General features: G+C 39.9%; 1 protein-coding gene across 1 annotated transcript in view; it reads left to right on the forward strand.

The window, feature by feature from the left end:
- COL25A1 (collagen type XXV alpha 1 chain) overlaps positions 1–21,593 on the forward strand; it is a 369,306-nt gene that overhangs the window by 330,986 nt on the left and 16,727 nt on the right. The window contains exons 26-32 of the mRNA XM_075200693.1: positions 4,192–4,272; positions 8,759–8,821; positions 11,769–11,819; positions 12,331–12,357; positions 13,511–13,591; positions 17,922–17,975; positions 18,927–18,980. Of these exons, the coding sequence (XP_075056794.1) occupies positions 4,192–4,272; positions 8,759–8,821; positions 11,769–11,819; positions 12,331–12,357; positions 13,511–13,591; positions 17,922–17,975; positions 18,927–18,980 (411 nt within the window). The remainder of the gene's footprint in view (positions 1–4,191; positions 4,273–8,758; positions 8,822–11,768; positions 11,820–12,330; positions 12,358–13,510; positions 13,592–17,921; positions 17,976–18,926; positions 18,981–21,593) is intronic.

Here is a 21,593-nt window from a genome sequence, read left to right on the forward strand (position 1 = left end):
TATAAGACATATCATAAAAACATATGAGTACTGAGTAAATACACTGCTCATAATCCCAGTCCATATCTCAGTATTTCCAGGGTTGAATACAGTAGACAACAGTGGTGCAGTATCAGTTGTGTAAGACATCACATCCCAGCTGTCTATATTACTGCACTCTAGGCATGGCTTCATCAGCTTACTATAGAGTTGTCTGAGTGCTGTCTATCTATGGTTTAATAATATGCAGGTTTAATTTGACCTTTTTGTCCTTGAGATTCTATGTAAATTTCCTCTACTTGTATGTACTTTGAGGCGTGCAATCAGATATCAATAAAAATCCCTGATAATGACCTGGCATTTGGTGCTGGGTAGAAATACATAATCATTCCTTTTTCATTAGCCTGTCCGTGTATTACAATACTGATTCTTATACAGGGGCATTTCAGCCAGCATAAAACAGAGATCAATGAAACACATAGATGTTTAATGAAAATGGAGGATAGCTATAGAACCATTGTGCATTTTCTGGACATTACAGATAGTCAGCCAGTGACCTTATATCTAGAACTTGCTTTCCTTTTTATATTTCTTCATAAAGCTTCGCTTTCTTTTACTACTGTGGTGTGTTAGAGCATAAAATGCATGGCCTACAATTATTATTGTTCTCTATGGACAATGCAGTTTTAAATCACTGCGTCTATGGTATGACTGAATATAGATACGGTTATATAGATACGGAATATAGATGCGGTTGTGAGACTTTTGACTAACTTACATAAACCAGTTTCAAACTGGAACTGATCTAAAACAAAAAAGGATACAGATAACAAAGCCTAAAGACTAAAATATAGTTTAAAGGTAACCAAAGCCATATAGCTATTCATGATAAATTCCCTTTTCATTTCGTTCAGTATGTTACATAATGTAATTATTCATTGCAGATGAGGAAGTAAGAATAAGGAAAATAGCATGAGGAAAATGCATTTTCTTGACACATTTCCAGTTGAAGCATTGTCTCCATTTTTGGGATGATTGTATCACATTCTGTGATTTTGTACACCATGCCATAATTCTGCCTCAGTCAAGGACTCAGGACTGTAGTACCTTTCCTAGATATTTCCATTATAGATTTTAGTCAATATGCCTAGATCAATACATAAGAAACACTCCATCCTGTTACAAGAATTTAGGATTTGACAGTCAAAACAATTTGTCGATAATTGGTATGAAAATAATCTATGGTGCTATTACTATTGAAAAGACAAAAATAGGAAATGAAAAGCTTTTTGTAAAACATTGCTGTGAAGAAAAACACACAAAGCAGTTAGCTAATTGTGATTATTAGTAGCAATAATTCAAATTAAGGTAATTATTAATGTTAAAGCTATTGTAAAATAAGTCTTCCGTTATAATTAGTCTTCAGACAATAAAAAATACCCAACCACAGAAATTGAAATCATTATTTCAATTATGCAATTATTTAAAAAGTGTCAGCTCCTTTTATAGTGCGCCATATGATAGGAGTTGTAATTCCAGATTGTAATCATTTAATGGCTAAAATGGTTTCTGGCTTCCGCTGGCTGCATGACGAGAAACGTTTTGTTTGCTACAAGTCATTATTGGTCAATGCCTATTGTTTTCTGTTTGCATATTTAAGTATCAAATACAGTAAAAAGATCAGTCTGAAAAATGGTAAATATAAGTACAAATATAAATGAATATTTTAACATTCTTCTAATTTCATCCTGTATATTCCTAATAAACCAACTACAGTTTGCATAGGGCCTCACTTTGCATTAGGAGAAGAGCAAAGAAAGGAGCAAATTTGCACATGGGTAAAACCATGTTTCAATGGCAGGGGTGACAACTTTAATTTATTTAAGCATAGATTTAGAGTTGGGAAGCAGTGTCCTAGTTCTAGCTTCAGAATCGCAGTGTAAATAATAAAGCTGTCCAGTATTTATGTGCTACATGCAACAGCAGTCATCATTTTCCCTGCTTGCAAAAAATAAATGCATTTACATCCCTTGCTTGCAACATGGTTTGTCCAGGAGCAAATTTGCTCAATATGTTTTGTTTTTGCTCCTAACTTTAAATGAAGCCCTTAGAGGGCCCTAAATATAAAATAAATATATATATAAATACAAAGATTGCAGAATGATTCAGTAAATTAATACCAATGAATTAGTAACTACCATAAGAACAAGAAGTTCCCATCTGTCTCTGAAGACCCAGATTACTAAATCTTTGTTGCTGTCTGTCACCTTATACCTCTATATGCTGTAATGTGTTATGGTGTACAGAGCGAGTGGAGGCGTTCATCCTTCAGCTGCCCCCCTCAGGCACTGTACCCTTAGCACCCACCCACACCTTACCGTGGGTAGAGTAAGTAGGTGGAGGCAGCCAATGTCTTCTGCTCCTCATGTCAGACTGTGGTTATGGTGCTGAGTTGTGGCCCATCACTGCACTCTCAGTCTATCACTGACATGGAGGAGCTCCACACGTAAGATGCCGTTTCTCCATGTCGCACAGTGTGGGAGCACTCCTGGGAAAATAAAACCACTGAATTAGTGGCGTTCAGTGTTTTAGGCGCCACCAAAACCTTGGTGCTCTAGGCAACCATCTTATGTCCCCTAGGCTGACCTTGGCAAATTTTTGTGGCTCCAAATACCTCAACAGTGAACTGGAAGCAACCAACAATACACATAGGGTTCATATCGCATCATGAATAAAAAAAAAAATCAATCAATTTGTCTGCAACCTACATATTTACACCCTTCAGTCCACTATTTACTTCATTAGTTTGACTAAAATAGGTAAAAAATAAAATAAATGAATAAATAAAACATAACTGTCTTATTCATGGACCTATTTGACCCATATTGTAAATACACTGAAAATATATTTACCCTCCCCCAAATAAAACAGTCTAGATGGCAAGCAGAGGCAGTGAGGATTCACTCACACTAGTAAAACTATTAACTATTTAAAAGTTACTGTTATAAGATGGATTCATATGAACACAGCCATCATTTTTTGTTTTTATTTTAGATCATACTACATATCATATTTTCTTGATACGTATTTTCAACTCTATACGTATTACTGTTAGAAATCTGCAGACCTTTAATTTTGTTTCAATCATTAGTCTCTTCTTGTAATATAACAAGGGCTGTGATTGCAATGCAATTGCTAGGTAACAGTATTAAAGGATGGAGGATTACTAACTGTCTGCCTGATTTATACATTGCACTAGTGCAGTGTTTAATGCTCATTTATAATGGTCAATTATGTTACATTTTCTACATTAATTGCAATTACAATTTATGACTGGAGCAAATGACGAGCTTTCAGTGACAAATTGCAATCAGAGCAGCATTAATCACTTCTATTCACTTTGCATTAAACACTTTAGATACTGTTTGCTTGATTAAAATACAACGTATGCTTATTAATTTCCCCTAAATCCTAGAGTTGATGATCCAATTACAAGTTTAAGCAAATATTAAAGCAATTGTTGATTCAAAAATAACTTGGATCATTTAATGCTGTATATTACTGAGGAGCCGTTTTTGACCACTGTAATTTCCATGGTAGCGAAATATAAATGAACCAACTCATGATTCACACAACATTGTAGAAAAGTAGTTTTATGATGGCAATCAATATACAGATATTCCACACATTGCTTAGTAGCTAACCTGTGCACATGTAAGTACATTTCCATTTTTCATTCTCCCTAGTATACTTGTGCTATCTGGTATAAAGTAATATCTGCCAGGGTTATAGATTACTTAAATAATTAAGATGAAGTTCATTCACCATTAAACTTACTATGCTAGTTATAATTTACTCATTATTCAGTGGGTCCCTGTCCCCGGCTTATGCAAACATTGGCTTACATAATGCATCCCAGGAAAGAACGGCCACCATGACTTTTGGAATGGTAGTATATGAAATGTGGTCATTCCATTAAGTTTGTCTTCTAGCTCATTGATCTTTAAAAAAAATACTGTTGCAGAGCTCTTACAGCTTAGCTGCATATGAGATAACAGTGCGGCCTATTAATGTCTGACCAATATTCTGCCTCTTGTATTAAATTATGACCTGTTTTCTCATCTCTCAAAAGTTAGCATTGTTGTATTGTAAATCATTCATGGTTTCAATAACTTTTTCTTTAGTATTATTAAAGTTTGTTGTGTCTAACAGGGCCCTAAAGGTTCTAAAGGAGGCCATGGAGAAGCTGGAATACCAGGAGAAAAAGGAGGAATTGGTCTACCTGGATTGCCGGTAAGTATCAAAATGGACGCAACTAAGCACATTTCACAATTATGTTTTAGGTGCGTTTGGTCATGATCAGTGTAGCTATTGTATTCATTCTTCAAACTGTTTTCTCATAGAATTAATTATTGGTAATACATTTCCTTCAGCGCTACTAGATGGATTCTGTCTAGAACTTCCTGGAAAAACACCACAATTGCAAATGGCAAATGATCAATACTAAAATATCCAATGGAATAACTATTGACGCTTCCACTTAATAATCACAAAGACATAGGACCCAATATCTTGTAGGCAAATAAATGTCCCCTTAGACTTGTACATACATGGAGAAAGAAAAAATACTATAAACATAGATGGAAAAAAACAATGCTCCACCCAAGGATTAACCACCCCTCTACTGAATGGCAGTAGGGCTATTTCCACACCCATGGGCATTAGATGTGGTGCCATTTAGTAAAATAAATTGGCTAGCATAGCCTAGTGCTGGCATTGGTAGTTTTGGATGTACCTCATGCTTTTTGTCCCCTCCCCTCCACCCCCGATTTTGCCAGTGCAGGGTAGCAGCACTAGGACTGGTTATGCTTTATAGGAAGAGTACACTCTTTTTATTATTATTATTTATTTTTGAGGCTTATGGTTCTATGCCTATGGTAGGTTAAAATGTATAATGCACTTTTAATGTCGGATACACTTTAAGTGTATCTTATTACGTACTATTCAGAGTAAAACATATCTTAAAATATGTGCAGCAGTGAATACTGAGTAAACTACAAAACGCAATTTAGGTCCTTCTTTCTCCTGCCTCTCCCTCTCCCATCTATACCCCGCCAAATCAGCCCCATCCCAACTTCTGATCCACTTCCCTGGCCCGCCAAGGGGTCACCTCCTAGTTCTGTTACTCGCCCAATTCCAACACTTCCTCCCTGTCACGCCCCTTGATCAAAATCCTCCCCATTCTTGCAGTCCAGCAACCACAACAACCTCATTCACATCTCTCCTCTTCTCACTTTTCCTTTAACCTGTGGTCTCTAATGCCAGATCAGTCTGTAACAAATTGGCCTCTATCAATGATCTCTTTATATCTGGCTCATTCAACCTGCTTGCCATAACTGAAACCTGGCTATTCCTTGATGACACCACCACTCCGGCTACTCTCTCTTTCGGGGGTTTGTCCTTCTCGCACACACCCAGACCTAGGTGCCGGCAAGGTGGTAGCATTGCAATACTTCTTTTCACTTGCTGCTCCTTTCAGATTATCCCCCAAAACCCTCCCTTTCTTTCTCCTCCTTCGAGGTACACTCCATCCGCTGCTTCCACCAAGCCCAACTCTCTCCCATCACCTTACATTCCTGCGCTGATCAAGCTGTCTCCTTCTATAGTGATACCCTTTCCACTGCACTTGACCCTGTCGTCCTGGCTGTTACTATCAAGTTTCGCTGGTCTCCATCTCAACTGTGGTACTCCAAACCTGTTGTCTTCAAAAATGCTCCCGTATCACGGAACGGATCTGGTGGAAGTCACGCACTGATGCGGACTTCACTTCAAATTCATACTCACCTATTACAGTTCAGCTCTATCCCTGTCTAAACAGTCCTGCTTCAAGGCTCTCATTTGCTTCCAATCCTCCAACCCCCATCGCCCTATTGCCATGTTCAACTCCCTTCTCTCCCCTCCCCTCTACTATCAACTATGCTATCCACCTCTAAAATTCATGCTTTCATTTCCCCCATTCTCTATAAAAACTTTTCCTGACCCTGGCTCTTTCTCTAATTACTGTCCTAAATCCCTCTTTCCTTTTGTCTCCAAACTTCTTGACTGGGTTGCTTATAACTGTGTCACCTCCTTTATATTATCTCAATCCCTCCTTGACCCACCCCAATCTGGATTTTGCTCCCTCACTCCACAGAAACTGCTTTTACTAAGGTCACTAACGACCTTCTCTTTGCTAATTCTGAGGGTCACTTCTCCCTTCTAATGCTTCTTGACTGCTCTGCTGCCTTCGATACCATTGAGCACTCCCACCTCTTGACACTGCCTCTTTCGCTAATTATCGCCCTAACTTCCTCCTTTCTTTTGCCTCCAAACTTCTTGATTGGGTTGTTTACAACTGTCTCACTTCTCTTATCTTACTCCCACCTTGGCTCACTCCAATATGGATTTAGCTCCCTCCACTCCACTGAAACTGCTCTCTCTAAGGGCACTAACAACCTTCTCTTTGCTAAAATAAAGGGTCATTTTAAATCCTTCTCGACTGCTCTGCTGCCTTTGATACCATTAACCACTCTCTCCTTTAGCAAACTCTCAAATATGTAGGCTTCTGTAACACTGTCCTCTCCTGTTTTTCCTCTTACCACACCAACCACTCTTTTTCAGTCTCTACACCTGACTCCACATCTCCCCCATCTTCCCTTACCTGTCAGAGTGCCCCACGGATCCGTTCTTGGCCCCGTGCTCTTCCCACTCTACACCACCTCTCTTAGTGACCTCATCTGTTTCTGTGGCCTCCTGTACCACCTGTGCGCTGATGATACCCAAAGCTATCTTTCCCCTCCTTACTTCTCCCCTTCCCTTATGTCTCATTTTTTCTGCTGTCTCTCAGCCATCTTATCTTGGATGTCCCAGTGCTTTCTTAACAACAGAATTTCCAAGACTGAAATAATCGTCTTCCCCACTCCAGGGCTCCTTCACCTCCCACCTCTCTCTTTCTGTTGAGGGTCAGAAAGGAGAGAAGTGTTATCAAGTCTACTGCCTAGGGGTCATCGTCAACTCCTTCCTCTCCATCAAATCTCACACACAGTCCCTCTCAAAATCCCACTACTTCCACCTCCAGAGTATATCCAGGATCGGACACTTTCTCACCATGGAAGCCACAAAAACACTATTCAGTCGCTTGTAATCTCCCGCCTTAATTATTGTAACCTCCTTCTCTCTGTCTTACCCAGCTCCCACCTCACCCCTCTTAAGTCCTCAATGCTGCTGCCACATTATTTTTCTCTCCCGCTGCTCTATTTTTGCTGTCCCTCTTCACCAGTCACGACCTAGGCTCCCTGTAGCCTACAGAGCTAAATTTAAACTCCTCACTCTCACCTACAAAGCTCTCAACCACTTCTCTCCCCCTATATCTCCAACCCCATTTCCACCCACTCTCCTTGCTGCCCCCTCCGCTCTGCCACTGACCACCACCTCACTATTTCACTGATTGCATTTCCCCCTCAAGTGCTTCACCTTCAAGTGGGCCCGTAAGGCTCATTCTGTATTCACTCCTTTCAGCACTCCTCCTAACTCTTCCACTTTCCCACTCAGTACCACCCTATTTGTGTCTTCAGCTTCCTCGTGTTCTCCTTCTACTATTCCATCACCCTCTGTACCTCTAGGCCTGCTTCCTTAGCACTGTTATCTTGAGCGCAGGCCTACTTCACGTACGACTTTACCATCACTCTCATTTACGGTCCCGTAAATAATTTCATCTACATTATCATGTTATCTGTGTATTTTGTGTTTATTCAGTATATCTGGTCTTTTTATGTTGCTTTTCATGTATTATGTATTATGTAATTATCATTGCTGCCTGCATATGTCATGTGCGGCGCTATCAACATTTTGTGGATAGTTTATATATAGAAGATAATAATAATCAGAAGTCCCATTGAACTGTGACTAAAGCCCAGAGTGACTGACTGTTTGTATGACTTGCTGTGCAGAAATGCTCGGTGTAGATTGTTGGAGTCCTACACAGGTGCAGGGCCAGTAAACTTACAGTAGCTCAGATCACTGCAATATTTGACCTGTACTAGATCCCATTAAGACACTGTCCTAAAGGGGCGGGGTACGTTATAATGATGCTGATTAATCCGACAACACTTACCCCTACTTGCTGACACCAAAGGGCTCCTTGCCGACGAGGGTCGATGATGACTGGTGTGTAAGACGAAAGGAACCAATCCCGATGAAGCAATAATCCTGCGTGACTTGATGACGTCAATGACATCCGCAACGCTGTTATCGCTGCTGTTAAGGGGGTAATGTTCTTTGCACCTATGTACAATGTACTTTGCAAAGCGATGTACATTGTACATGGCCGCATACTTACATTGCCCCCTTAACAGCAGTGGTAACAGCATAGCAGATGTCATTGACGTCATCAAGTCGCGCCGAATTATTGGCTCATCGTGATTGGTTCCTTTCACTTCACACACTAGTCGTCATCGATCCTCGTAGGCAAGGAGCCCTCTGGTGTCAGCATGTTGAGGTAAGTGTTGTCGGGGTAGTCAGCATTGGCATGCAGACTACTACCTGTCCTAAAGATGTGATAGTGTGATAGGAGCTGTATCTGTCTTTAATGGAGTGGGAATGTAATGCTTTACTGTTTAACACAGCTGCAGTGGAAGATTCATATTGGAACATTTTAATTTTGCATTTCAATATTCCTTTAAATTTCACCCTCAAAAATATTTTAAGCTACTATTTTCAAAAACTGATAACTGTTTTCTAGGGTGCAAATGGGCTGAAGGGAGAAAAAGGAGATCATGGCAGCCCTGGGCCGCACGGAGCCTCTGTGAGTATAATATATTGATATACTGAGGTCTAGCTATCTATTGGCCATGGCAAGAATTTGCCTAACATATAACACAAGATGATATAAATTTGCAAATAAGCACAAGTATAATTTGCTGCCCAGCTGGTCTATCTAGTATGAAGATTATATTCCAGGGTTTAAACTGTCACAAAGTAATGAGGTTTTTTTTTGGGGGGGGGGGTTTATTGAAATGTTGCCGTTTAATGAGTATTGCTGATTTTTGGGTTCTCTCTTAATTATATATAGTTTCTGAACTGAAAAATGTTAATGCATATTTGGCAACTTTTTAAATTTCTCCTCCGGGAGGTCATGTGACAGGGGGTAGGAGCCAAAAATCATGGCATTTCGGAGCTTAATGGTGCGAAATCGCCTCCATCACAGTCCAGGAGGATGCCTACTCTACTTCCCGAAATTCCGGAGCCTCACGGAAATTCCATGAGACTAGGCAGGTATGTGCTAATGTACAAATATTAGCATAGTTTACCTGCAGTATATATATATACTGTATATCTCAGAGCCGTAACGACGGCGGTGCCGGTGGTGCGACCGCCCCGGGCGCAAGCCCAAGGGGGCGCAGCCGCCCGATATCTGCCTCTGTGCCCAGACGAATCGCGGCTCCAATCCATCTCCCCTACCAGCAACAATCTATTCCCGGCATCAATATATCTTCAATACCTGGAATAGCCTGGCCCTTCTGCCCGCAGTGGAACGCATCGTTCCACCGAAAGCAGGAAGTTCGGCATTCAAATGCCGGACTTCCTGTCAGTGGAACGCATGTGCGTTCCACTGACAGGAAGTCCGGCATTTGAATGCCGAACTTCCTGCTTGTTTCACTGCGAGCAGAAGCGCCAAGCTATTCCAGGCATGCGTTCCACTGAGGGCAGAAGTGCCAAGCTCTTGGAAATCTGTTTGGGGAGATTTCATTTAAACTGAAAGCCACAAGAAACAGGTACTAGTGATGAAGATAAAGTTAGTGGCGGATCATAATTGTGGTCAGAAACCAAGCCACTATGGGATCGTAGATCAGACCCATTCAAACTTAGTGGTGCAATTAGCAGATAAAACCAATTTGGGATGAGGGTCTTGCTTTAAAGTCCATTGAACTTGGTGAGATGTTCTTGCTGTTGACTGCAATAAATTTTAGTATGAGGCTTGCTGTGTATTTTAATAGCTGATTCAGCAAAGATGTTGAAGATTTATCAGTGTTGCAGTGGTAAAAGTTAACTAATAGAATCATTGATCCCTATCAAGAACGGCCATATGCAGTGTGCACTGTATTCATGAGTGTCTGATCTGTCTGTATTCCTATTGGAGCTTGTACATATTTTAAGGTCGTTCTTCAAAGAGATTGATAATCCCTATTTTAGGTGTGTTGTAGTTGGTGTCCCTACCTCAGGATGCTGCATACCTCTGAGCAGTGGCAATGAATATGCAGCCTCTATAACCTATGTAGCATCCAAGTTTAAGGGTTACATATCTGGTTTACAGGACATCTATGACCATATAAAACATAAGGCGTGTAGGCCAAGTGTATTTTTAACATAGTAGCCAGCTTATGTTTCCTCTCTGGGAGATCCCGAAGGGGAGATCAAGTTCAATAACGAGGGGGTAGGGCAGTATGAGCTGCATCATTTTGGCACGCCCCCTTCAACACCACAGTCATGTCATTTTGCCAGCGGGCCTGGGATACATGATGAGTAGCATCATAGATGGCAACGTCCTTCACTAAGAAGTGGGCAGGATGCAGCAGAATTGCCTGCTCTCCCAACCAGAATTTGGGTGTCCCCCAGAAATTCGGGAAGAGTGGGCAAGTATGATTTATTAAGGTCACAGAGATACACTGGGAATCTGATATCCAAAAATAATACTTTATTTAGAGTAGGGGGAGCATTATTCCCTCTGATACAAACACATGCTCCTAATAAACACTAAAGTAATTACATCGGAACTCACAGATTAAAGGTGTTGACATTAGAATTCACTGTTTACACAAATATTTTTTATAGGAGTTAATACATATAGTAACATTCACATTCGGAGACATTTTCTATTCCAGGTACGCTACTATGTATTTTGTGTTTACCACATGCAAATGCATCAGGGAGTTTACAGTGAGGACTTAAACACTAATAAAAATGCATTTGCCCCTGTGAGGCAGCAATGCTAACCACTGTGCCGCCCAGTAATGATAGTCTCTCTCTCTCTCTCTGTTAAGTGCTAGCCACACCCACACATTAGGTTGGCCACACCCACTTGTCAAATGCCACGCCCACTTAGATGGGGGGGGGGGCGCTGGTGCCCTGTCTCGCCCAGGGCACCAAAATGTCTAGTTACGGCACTGGTATATCTATACCTAGGGATTCTTGTGCCTTTTAGTAGATATGAGCAAAAGTTTCAAAACTGCACTATGAAATATTGTCCGATTGTAGCGTTGGAACTTCAAACCTCTGTGAACTAGCTTGTTTCACTTGAAATGTGATTTACACAATTTTTTCATGGTGACTCCCCTCATCTCTAATTTTTCTTGCTATTTTGTTATTTGTATATATGTTAATCAACTTTGGCAGCTGAATAGTTAAACCATCATTTAAATTATATAGATATGTCTTTTCATGCTTTGTACAATGACTTACTTGGGTAATTGCAGAAGCAATCATAACTATTCACACTGAACAATCTATAATGATTTTAGTGCTGCAGGGATGGTCTAGATCAGTGTTGGCTAACCTGTGACACTCCAGGTGTTGTGAAACTACAAATCCCAGCATGCTTTGCAAATATATAGCAGCTTATTGCTGGAAGGGTATGCTGGGACTTGTAGTTTCACAACACCTGGAGTGTCACAGGTTAGCCAACACTGGTCTAAATCCTAATTACTCTAAGCTGAGTTTGGATTCTTCTTTCTGATAACAATTTATTTTCACAGATCATAGGTCCTCCTGGCCCACCAGGACCTCATGGACCGCCAGGCCCAATGGTAAGTTACATTATATATCACATTTATTTTTCTATCATTGAGCACAATTTATTATTTACTAACTACAGTTTTACCCTACATGTAACAGATAAACACACTTACATTAGTACCACCTCATGTAGCTATTTTATTATCAAGATTACCAATTAAAGGCTACATTTAAATTGGTTTATTATAACATCAGGCATAAGCTATTGCCTGTTTCATGTGTAATGTATTGGCTTGGCCAGATGAACTGGTAGATAATAGAGCAAAACTCATATATAGAAAATGTATATCTGGTATATATATATATATATATATATATATATATATATATATATATATAGCACCTGTATGATATACATGCATTATGATATGTATTATTTGGATTTACTGATGGGTGCTTTATTTAGAAAGTAGATTGACCTCATTTTGATTTTCTAGTCATTTATGGAAATAGCAAAAACTCAAATACCTACAACGTTATGTCTTTCTATTGATTGATCAAAAATGTATTGTTTCATTTTAGGGACCACATGGACTTTCAGGTCCAAAGGTAAGTGCACATCATTTTGTTTTATTTGTAAGGAATGCATACAGCATGAAGTTGTATAATTTGTACTTTTATTGGTGCATGGTTGTATGTTATGTGTATGTCATGTGTATGTCATGTGTATGTCATGTTTATGTCATGTGTATGTCATGTGTATGTCATGTGCAATATGTGTTCTATGTATATAAATCTTTAAGCTCATATAAGATGAATAATATCATAAATAAAGTTAACAATCTGTCATAATATAATTTGTGTGTAATAATAAAGACTTTTATATGGTATTTTTCATTATTGAAGAATTAGATTTATTTACATACAAAACTGAATGTACAATTAATGTCTATCCAAATATCGGAGATTTAGACATTTTGCTAACCAATAGAAACAGTGACACCCATGAAACTTTAAATAGTAGAAAAGTTAAGACCCCACTGAATAAAATTCAGATGAAAAAATATTTTCCAAATATTATTTCAGGTAAAAGAGCTGTTTGTTTTTTAAAAAAATGTATTCAAGCGTTGATGTGAACTCCACATTTCTAGGCTGAGTATTTTATCATTTCCATACAGTGAGCTTAAAGATTTGTTTAAAAGAAACTGTAAATTCCAATACATGATCTGTATTAACTGACCTAAGTAAACAAAACTGCAGAACTCCAGACTTTATGCTTCAGTCATTTTTACATTTGTTTGTCTGACAAGATTAAACGTTAATGTTATTGCGGTATGAAGCACTGTGTCAAAGTGGGTAAACTGCCTGCATAACGGATATGGGTACTCCCAACTCAAGGTGCATCATTTTGAGCTGCCCGTTAATAAAATTACATTGGATAACTTTATAAATTAATATGCAATAAACATATGGAAATGTTTGTGTTTGTATAAAGTATTTCACACTGAACCACATTGCCCATCAGATTCTGTCCTTTCTTCTTAAACTGTGGACATCTGAATTTCCTGTGGTTTTGGGCATTCTGGTCATCTACATTCACAGCATCTGATTCAGTGGCCCTTTCATTTGTAATGCCACGTTTTGTGTGCTTCTTAGTACAGTATAATACAGATTGGAATTTACAGCAGTGTCAGTAACTGAACCTCCTCTGTACCAGCTTGCACAGCCAACAAACAAAATTGGCATCTACTTTTACATTTAGGGTGAACCAGGGTTAAATGGTCTTAAAGGATTGAGGGGTGAGCCAGGTCAAAAGGGTGACAGAGGACCACTGGGTCTCCCAGTAAGTAAAACATCTATTCAATTTCACCTCAGTCCATATGCTTCCTTTTCTTTTTATTTCAATGATTCCAGTGAATGGCGTATCATCATTTTATATACATTTTTATAGCAAAATGCGGAGCAGGGTAAAATCACCATAAACTTTGTGTCTTTACTCACATAGCTCCTTTATCCATCTCCAGTGCTACCATAACATGTCTGTCATCTATGTTCTTGTCCATGTTAATGATGTCCAAGTTGAACCGTGAACACTTATAGCATAGTGGTCATGTCTGAGTTACGTGTATGTTTTTTTTGTAAGTGTGTTTTTATGAAATGCTTTAACCAAATAACAGTATGTATTTACTGTTTGCTTCTTTTCAATGATGCATGGATAACTCTTGTAAGAATCATTATTGTATAACATTGTTCATCAATGTTCTCGCTATAATGTTATAAATATTTAGTGTTAGTTTTATCTGTATACACTGTATTATTTTTCAATTACAACACATATGTACAAAATGTGAGGATGTCCGTACTGTATAAGGTTAATTAAGCAGGTTTTTAGACTTTGTATAGTAACTCTTTAGCCAAATATGGTTTAATTTACTTTTATTGTTTAGTAAAAAGAAATGGTTTGACAGGCGCAATATGCATAAGATTTTCAAAAGTGTCTTTAGGAATATTTTTCTATGCTAAATTGTTACTTTTTTATCCTTAACTCTGCTAAGACAGGTGTATTAGAATAGCAGTGACCTTGATGCCCGGGAAACCTATCGTTCAGGATATACAATGACAGGAGTATTATGCGTTAGAGGGTTCATTGTTCATACTCAGAGCAGAAGTCCTAAGGATCAGACCTCTGCAGTTCTGATACAGGACCACTCTATTTGAATGTATTAAACACTTTGGATGTGACATAATGGGACTCATGTAGATTTGGAAGTATATATTACTATTATTATTATCGTAGATTAGTAAGGCACCACAGTGCTCCGCTGCGCTGTACAGTAGGGAAAGGAGGACATACATAAAATAAGCACATACAAGGCTATTTCCGTAAAATATGCATAAACATAATGTGTAATTATATGTCCGTATGCAGATTTTGGTGCATCTTGCTCTTATGACTTCTTACGCCTGCATAGGCCTAGTACGTTAAGGGGTGTTCAGTTGTGACTAAGTTAAACTTAAATGCAGGTGCATATACACCTGTCAGGAGCCGTGTTTTTGTGGGTACTGGACGGCTGGTGTAAGGATGCACAGAAATAATACTGAAGATTCGCAGCACTAGTTGATTGCGGATTGAACTCTCTAGATGATTGCAGATTGGCCTCTCTAGATGACTGCGGATTGACCTCTCTAGATGACTGCGGATTGACCTCTCTAGATGACTGCCGATTGACCTCTCTAGATGACTGCCGGTTGACCTCTCTAGATGACTGCCGATTGACCTCTCTAGATGACTGCCGATTGACCTCTCTAGATGACTGCCGGTTGACCTCTCTAGATGACTGCCAAATGACCTCTCTAGATGACTGTGAATTGACCTCTCTAGATGACTGCGGATTGACCTCTCTAGATGACTGCCGATTGACCTCTCTAGATGACTGCCGGTTGACCTCTCTAGATGACTGCGGATTGACCTCTCTAGATGACTGCGGATTGACCTCTCTAGATGACTGCAGATTGACCTCTTTAGATGACTGCAGATTGACCTCTCTAGATGACTGCCGATTGACCTCTGTAGATAACTGCCGATTGACCTCTCTAGATGACTGCCGATTGACCTCTCTAGATGACTGCTGATTGACCTCTCTAGGCTGCTATATTTGATTTTTAAAGGGAAAATAACAGATGTATTTAATTTAATCTGTGTTTATATTTAATTATATTTTACATCCTAAAATAAGACTTTTGCATTTATTAATAACCCTGTCAAGACAGTGTTTCCTTTTGGGTATAGGATGCTTCATTACATTACTATATTGTGTACATATAGGTACTAACACTGTCAAGCCACACATCTAAACATGCTACTCATAAGGTAATCCTGGTGCATATGTTAGTGATTTACTTCTGGATGTATAGTGAGATGTCTGATAGGGGCATATGAACAGAAATTTACTTTTTAATGTTTGTAATTTTACATTCAGGGGACAAATGTGTCCAACTCTACATGACCCCCAATCTGTTTTTATATTATGTTGCTTCTTTTTGGATTTAAAAATACTGAATATTGAAAATTCAGTCAATTGTTCATTATTGTGATTTCCAGAATGTCCACCAGAGGGCATAAGAGCGCAGGGAACTGTAATACATTCCATAATGTTCCGCAAAAAATCTAAACGTCAAATCTGAGCACAATAAATAAAGGGTAATCCACCTATTAGGTGAAAGAAATGGCAAAGTTACTCCCACCCCACTTGCTCTCTCTTACCTGAACTGTGGGGGTTCCTCCTCTGGGACCCACATCCTCTGTGCTGTTGGTGTCCCTGAAGGAATCAGGCCCTCACAAACAAGGGCTACATGTGTAGATGGCCACAGCAGACCACTATGTCCACCCCATCTCTTGCCCCCTGTCCTGTCTTCACTTCAATATGAGCTGCCTTGTTTAAAGTCCGAGTACAAGTCAGTATTGCTCTTGGACCATTGCATCGGCATCCCAAGCTGCATAATAGCAGGGATAGAAGGCAGGGTCTTAGTGATTAACCAGAGGAGACACCCCCAAAATGGAGGAAAGCAGAAGCAAGAGAGATGGGGGTTAGTGTTTACAATTTGTCCACCCATATATTACTTGTAACCTTAGTATAAAAACAAAATATTTTCACATGAAGACAGTATTTGTGTATGTCTTATAATCTAACCTCTAACACACCAGAGAACTGATTCATTTTCTGCTGAGCCGTTAGGACTTACCATTAGTGAGGGGTAAACTATCCAGCCATTTCGCAGTCTGTCTGGTCACCTGTACTGTGTTGTTCTTACTCCATGTGTTCATCACCCACTAATGTCACGTTCTTGTCACCTATGTTATACCCATCGTCTGTACTTCCACCTAATCATACAGGGAGCATCTGGCTTCGACGGAAAGCCAGGACCCAGGGTGAGTGTCTTGTGTGTCTGTCCCCTGCTCAGCTCTATACTATACTGCATCACACAACTATACTACATAGAGACTCTCATAGGGTCATAGAGCAGGCTTTAGTGATACTCAATATGTGGGGTAGCTATTGTATATAAATTGCCTTTGGGTCAATACAATAGTACTTGGCCTGCCTGCGTAGTTAAAAGAGCCTCCAACCTGGTGTGGTCATGCACCCTTCAGTGGCTATGGAAGGAGCCCCAATAAGTTCCTGTATGGGGCCAGACATTCCTCTTGGTGGCCCTGTGTATATTCAAGACATAATGAGGATTTGGCTGCATTCTTTTTTGGCTACATTAATAAAGGATTGGAGGAGGAATAGGTACGAACTGCCCTAAAATGGGTACAAAGATGCAGCAATGTTAAGTGCACATAGTATGAAATCACAAATAAGGGTGAACTGTATCATGTCAAAGGAGATGGCAGAATATTTACTTAGGGCAGAAAAGGAAAGCGCTTTACTATATTTGTACATTTGTATTGTCACTTTATCATAAACTGTACAACATAGGTTCTCTTAACGATTTTACCTCCTGACACAAATATTCAAATATTTATACTGTACATATAGAAATAAATATATTTTAATAAGAGGGCTCTAAACACTCAGCTCAAATTCACTCAAATGTCGTGTATCCAGTAAGAAGACTGTTACTCTGATAAATACAGCCTGTCAGTCTCTATTTAGATGAGACATAATCTATTTGGAATGGCCTCAGTCTCTACTTTCCTTTTGTGTATTTCAAATCTTCTAGCATGACTTCTTCCAGTACAGGCATGTATCTTTCTCTTCACTGTCTGGGGATGCCACCAGCCAATCAATCTGCGCCCGTTCCAGCAGCGAGTTCTGGTTTGCGGAATACACTGCAATTCTGATGTCAATACAGAGAACACAGTTTGCAGGAGACTGATTGCCCTGGGGAAGAAAAGAATCAATTTATGTTCTGTAAACATGATTACTTGTGTTTCTGTTCATGTTTGTGTCTTGTCTTGTGCTCCTGTTTGATGCATTCTGGATTGTGTATTTAACATAATGATTGCCATATGACTTGTCACCTCTGCATGATTCCTTCTAACAAGATTTCTTTCTCAATACATCTGTACGTTTCCTGTGCTCCTGCAGAACAGGGAGGGAAAAGATCCACCAATGACACTTTTCTGGGAGACAAATGAATTTAATAATCTGTTTTGATTCTCTTCTTAGGGCACAGATGGTCCACTTGGTCCTCCTGGTCCAGCAGGTCCAAAAGGGGACAGAGTATGTATCACACAACCCTTTTCACAAGATCTATCTATCCATCTGTCTGTCTGTCTGTCTGTCTGTCTGTCGGTCCGTCCGTCCATCTATCTATCTATCTAACTCTATTTATCTAACTAACTCTATCTATCTATCTATCTATCTATCTATCTATCTATCTATCTATCTATCTATATATCTGTCCATCCGTCTATCTATCTATCTATCTAACACTATCTATCTATCTATCTGTCCATCTGTCCATCTTTCCATCTGTCCATCTTTCCATCTGTCCATCCATCCATCTGTCCATCCGTCCATCTGTCCATCCGTCCATCCGTCTATCCGTCCGTCCATCTATCTATCTATCTATCTATCTATCTATCTATCTATCTATCTATCTATCTATCTATCTCTATCAATTACTCTAAGATCCAGATATTTTGTGAATTTATCAGCTTATGCAATTTACTGAGGAATGATAACTATATTGGGAAGATAGTTTTCCAGGATAGACCATGATATTGTACTGAATGGGCCTGGATTGTACGGCGGGACAGGGTACAAATTGGTAATAATGTGAGACATATTTTTGCGAGCAAGTCGTGGGTGAGTGTCTATTAGACCTACAAGGGACTAGATCAGGTCTGGTCAACCTGTGGTTCCCCAGGTTTTGTTGAACTACAAGTCCTAGCATGCCCTGACAGCAATCAGCTTGCTACTAACAATTCATTCTGAGGCTTGTAGTTTCACAACACCTGGTGATCCACAGGTTTTCCAGGCCTTGACTAGATGAAGGTTTATAACTATTAATGAAAGGTAAACATATGCACATAATTCAAATCCAGAAACAGGTTGAAAACTATTATCCATCACAAAAGTGGGGGGTCAGTAAAATCAGACATGTTGTTTCACTTGACTGTACTTTGGTAATATAGCTCTGGTACAATATTGTGAATGTTTGTCCTGCAGGGCGAAAAAGGAGTCGTTGGTGACCCAGGGCCTAGAGGACCTTATGGCTTACCTGTAAGTCAACAGTATGTTATGTTAAATATTTAGGATTGACTGTTCCACTATAGAAAACCAAGATAACCCAACATTGCAATAAATGAAAAGGCTAATAAACATAGAGACAACAGACTGCAACACAGATAGACAGTGGTGTATGAAACACTTTATTTCCAAATAAATTTGGACCTTAGACATTTGTATAAATACACAGGTAATGTTGGGTTTAATTATGAGACTCATTATTTTTCACTATAATGGTTTGTATTCACTTTTTGTAATTTTAGTAATTTCTTGATTATGTGTGGCTTACTTGTATTTGACATGTAGTGAATGTATTATATCCACACTGGGAGCTGAGATGGCCAAAGTGATCATTAGATGTTCTAAAGTGTGTCAAAAAAGGGCTTTTAATGGCACTTTACTTAACTAAGAGATGTTACTTAGGTAAGTAGCTGTGCTCTATGCAAATGAGCTATTTTAGTAACATATCTTACTGAAATCTTAAATAATCCTTCAGCTCATGCAGTTCTGAAGGAGTAAGACTGTAATGTTGCAGTACAGCAGTGAGCGGCCGGTATGCTGGAGCACAAGCTACAAAATAGCAGTATCATCATCATCATCACCATTTATTTATATAGCGCCACTAGATCTGCAGCGCTGTACAGAGAACTCACTCACATCAGTCCCTGCCCCATTGGGGCTTACAGTCTAAATTCCCTAACACACACACACACACACACAGACTAGGGCAGGGCTGGACTGGGACTAAAAATCAGCCCTGGCATTTAAAGTACACAGGCCCACCTCAGGTCCAGAAGGAAAAAAATCGTGAGCCGTCGCGCATCGGCGGCGCCAAAAAAGGCATGGCCAACATGGGGCATTGATACATACATTATAATAAAACATTACATTTATCATGCCCTCCCAGCCACATCACGCCATCCCCCCAGGCACATTATGACACCCACAGCCCACTGTACTTATCTATGCTGCTGACATCCATCAGGGTGGGAACTTCCTGTAGAGTGAACAGGGAAGCTCTTTGTCTCACGAGATTACCAAATCTTGTGAGACCTAGAGCTCCTCGGCTTGCTCTGCAGGCTGTGTACTATCCAGGGACTGGGAGCAACTATCAGATTCCTCCTGCTAACCAGAGCTGGATTAACGCTCGGGGGGCCTGGGTTATTTAAGACAGGGGGCCCCTATTATGTAACATGGTTATCATATTAGACACAATGTTAGACAAATACACAAGCAATACTGTGTGCACTACTGTTAGGTGCCCGCAGCTTTGCCTTCACAAGCAGTACAGTGTGAAGTGGGACTTACCTCCCAACTGTCCTTGTAGTCTGATCAAATCTCACTAAATGAGACAGTCATCAAAATTCGGGACTTCCCCACCTGTGTTCTTGTCACCTGTGGCTGCTGGTGTCTTTAGTTGCTGCTTGTCTGGATCCTCGAATGCTGGAGGCCCTATTTGGAAAAAAAAAATGGGTACATGTAATTTAGAAACCTCCAACCAGCCCTGGTGTTTAATCAATGCAACCCATGTTTTATAATTAGGCCTCCCTCCAGCCTCAGCATTAAAATTGTAGTATTCACGTTTAATAAATAAACCTATATACCTCCCTCCAAACAACCCCAGCAATAAATTAAATCGCATTTACGTTTAAGAAATATACCTATTTCCCCCAACCATCAATGCCATTAAATAATTCCTATTCGCATTTAATAAATAGACGTTATTTTTTCCCCAAACAGCCCCACTTTCAATTAATAGCCCCCAAATCATATTATGCCACAATAGTGCCCCAGTTCGTACAATAGTGCCCCCAAATTATTTTATACCACAATACTGCCCCCGGGTAATATCATACCTCAATAGTGCCCCCAAATCATATTATGCCATACAGTAGTGCCCCAAATCATATTATGCCATACAGTAGTGCCCCCAAATCATATTATGCCATACAGTAGTGCCCCAAATCATATTATGCCATACAGTAGTGCCCCAAATCATATTATGCCACAAAGTAAATATATTAACAACACTAAATTACATTTGCATAAAATGTGAGGTTATATAAATATCCAGTAGGAATATACAGCCCCCCCCCCCCCCTGTGTGGCATCCTCACTTTTCTCCCCCCCCTGCTTTCTGTGTGCCATTCTCTTCCCCCTTTTCCTGCTTTCTGTGTGCCATTCTCTTCCCCCTTTTCCAGCTTTCTGTGTGCCATTCTCTTCCCCCTTTTCCAGCTTTCTGTGTGCCATTCTCTTCCCCCTTTTCCAGCTTTCTGTGTGCCATTCTCTTCCCCCTTTTCCAGCTTTCTGTGTGCCATTCTCTTCCCCCTTTTCCTGCTTTCTGTGTGCCATTCTCTTCCCCCTTTTCCAGCTTTCTGTGTGACATTCTCTTCCCCCTTTTCCAGCTTTCTGTGTGCCATTCTCTTCCCCCTTTTCCAGCTTTCTGTGTGCCATTCTCTTCCCCCTTTTCCAGCTTTCTGTGTGCCATTCTCTTCCCCTTTTCCTGCTTTCTGTGTGCCATTCTCTTCCCTCTTTTCCTGCTGTGTGTGCCATTCTCTTCCCTCTTTTCCTGCTTTGTGTGTGCCATTCTCTTCCCCCTTTTCCTGC

Source organism: Mixophyes fleayi, chromosome 1, assembly GCF_038048845.1.
Source record: "Mixophyes fleayi isolate aMixFle1 chromosome 1, aMixFle1.hap1, whole genome shotgun sequence".
Lineage (NCBI taxonomy): Eukaryota > Metazoa > Chordata > Amphibia > Anura > Limnodynastidae > Mixophyes > Mixophyes fleayi.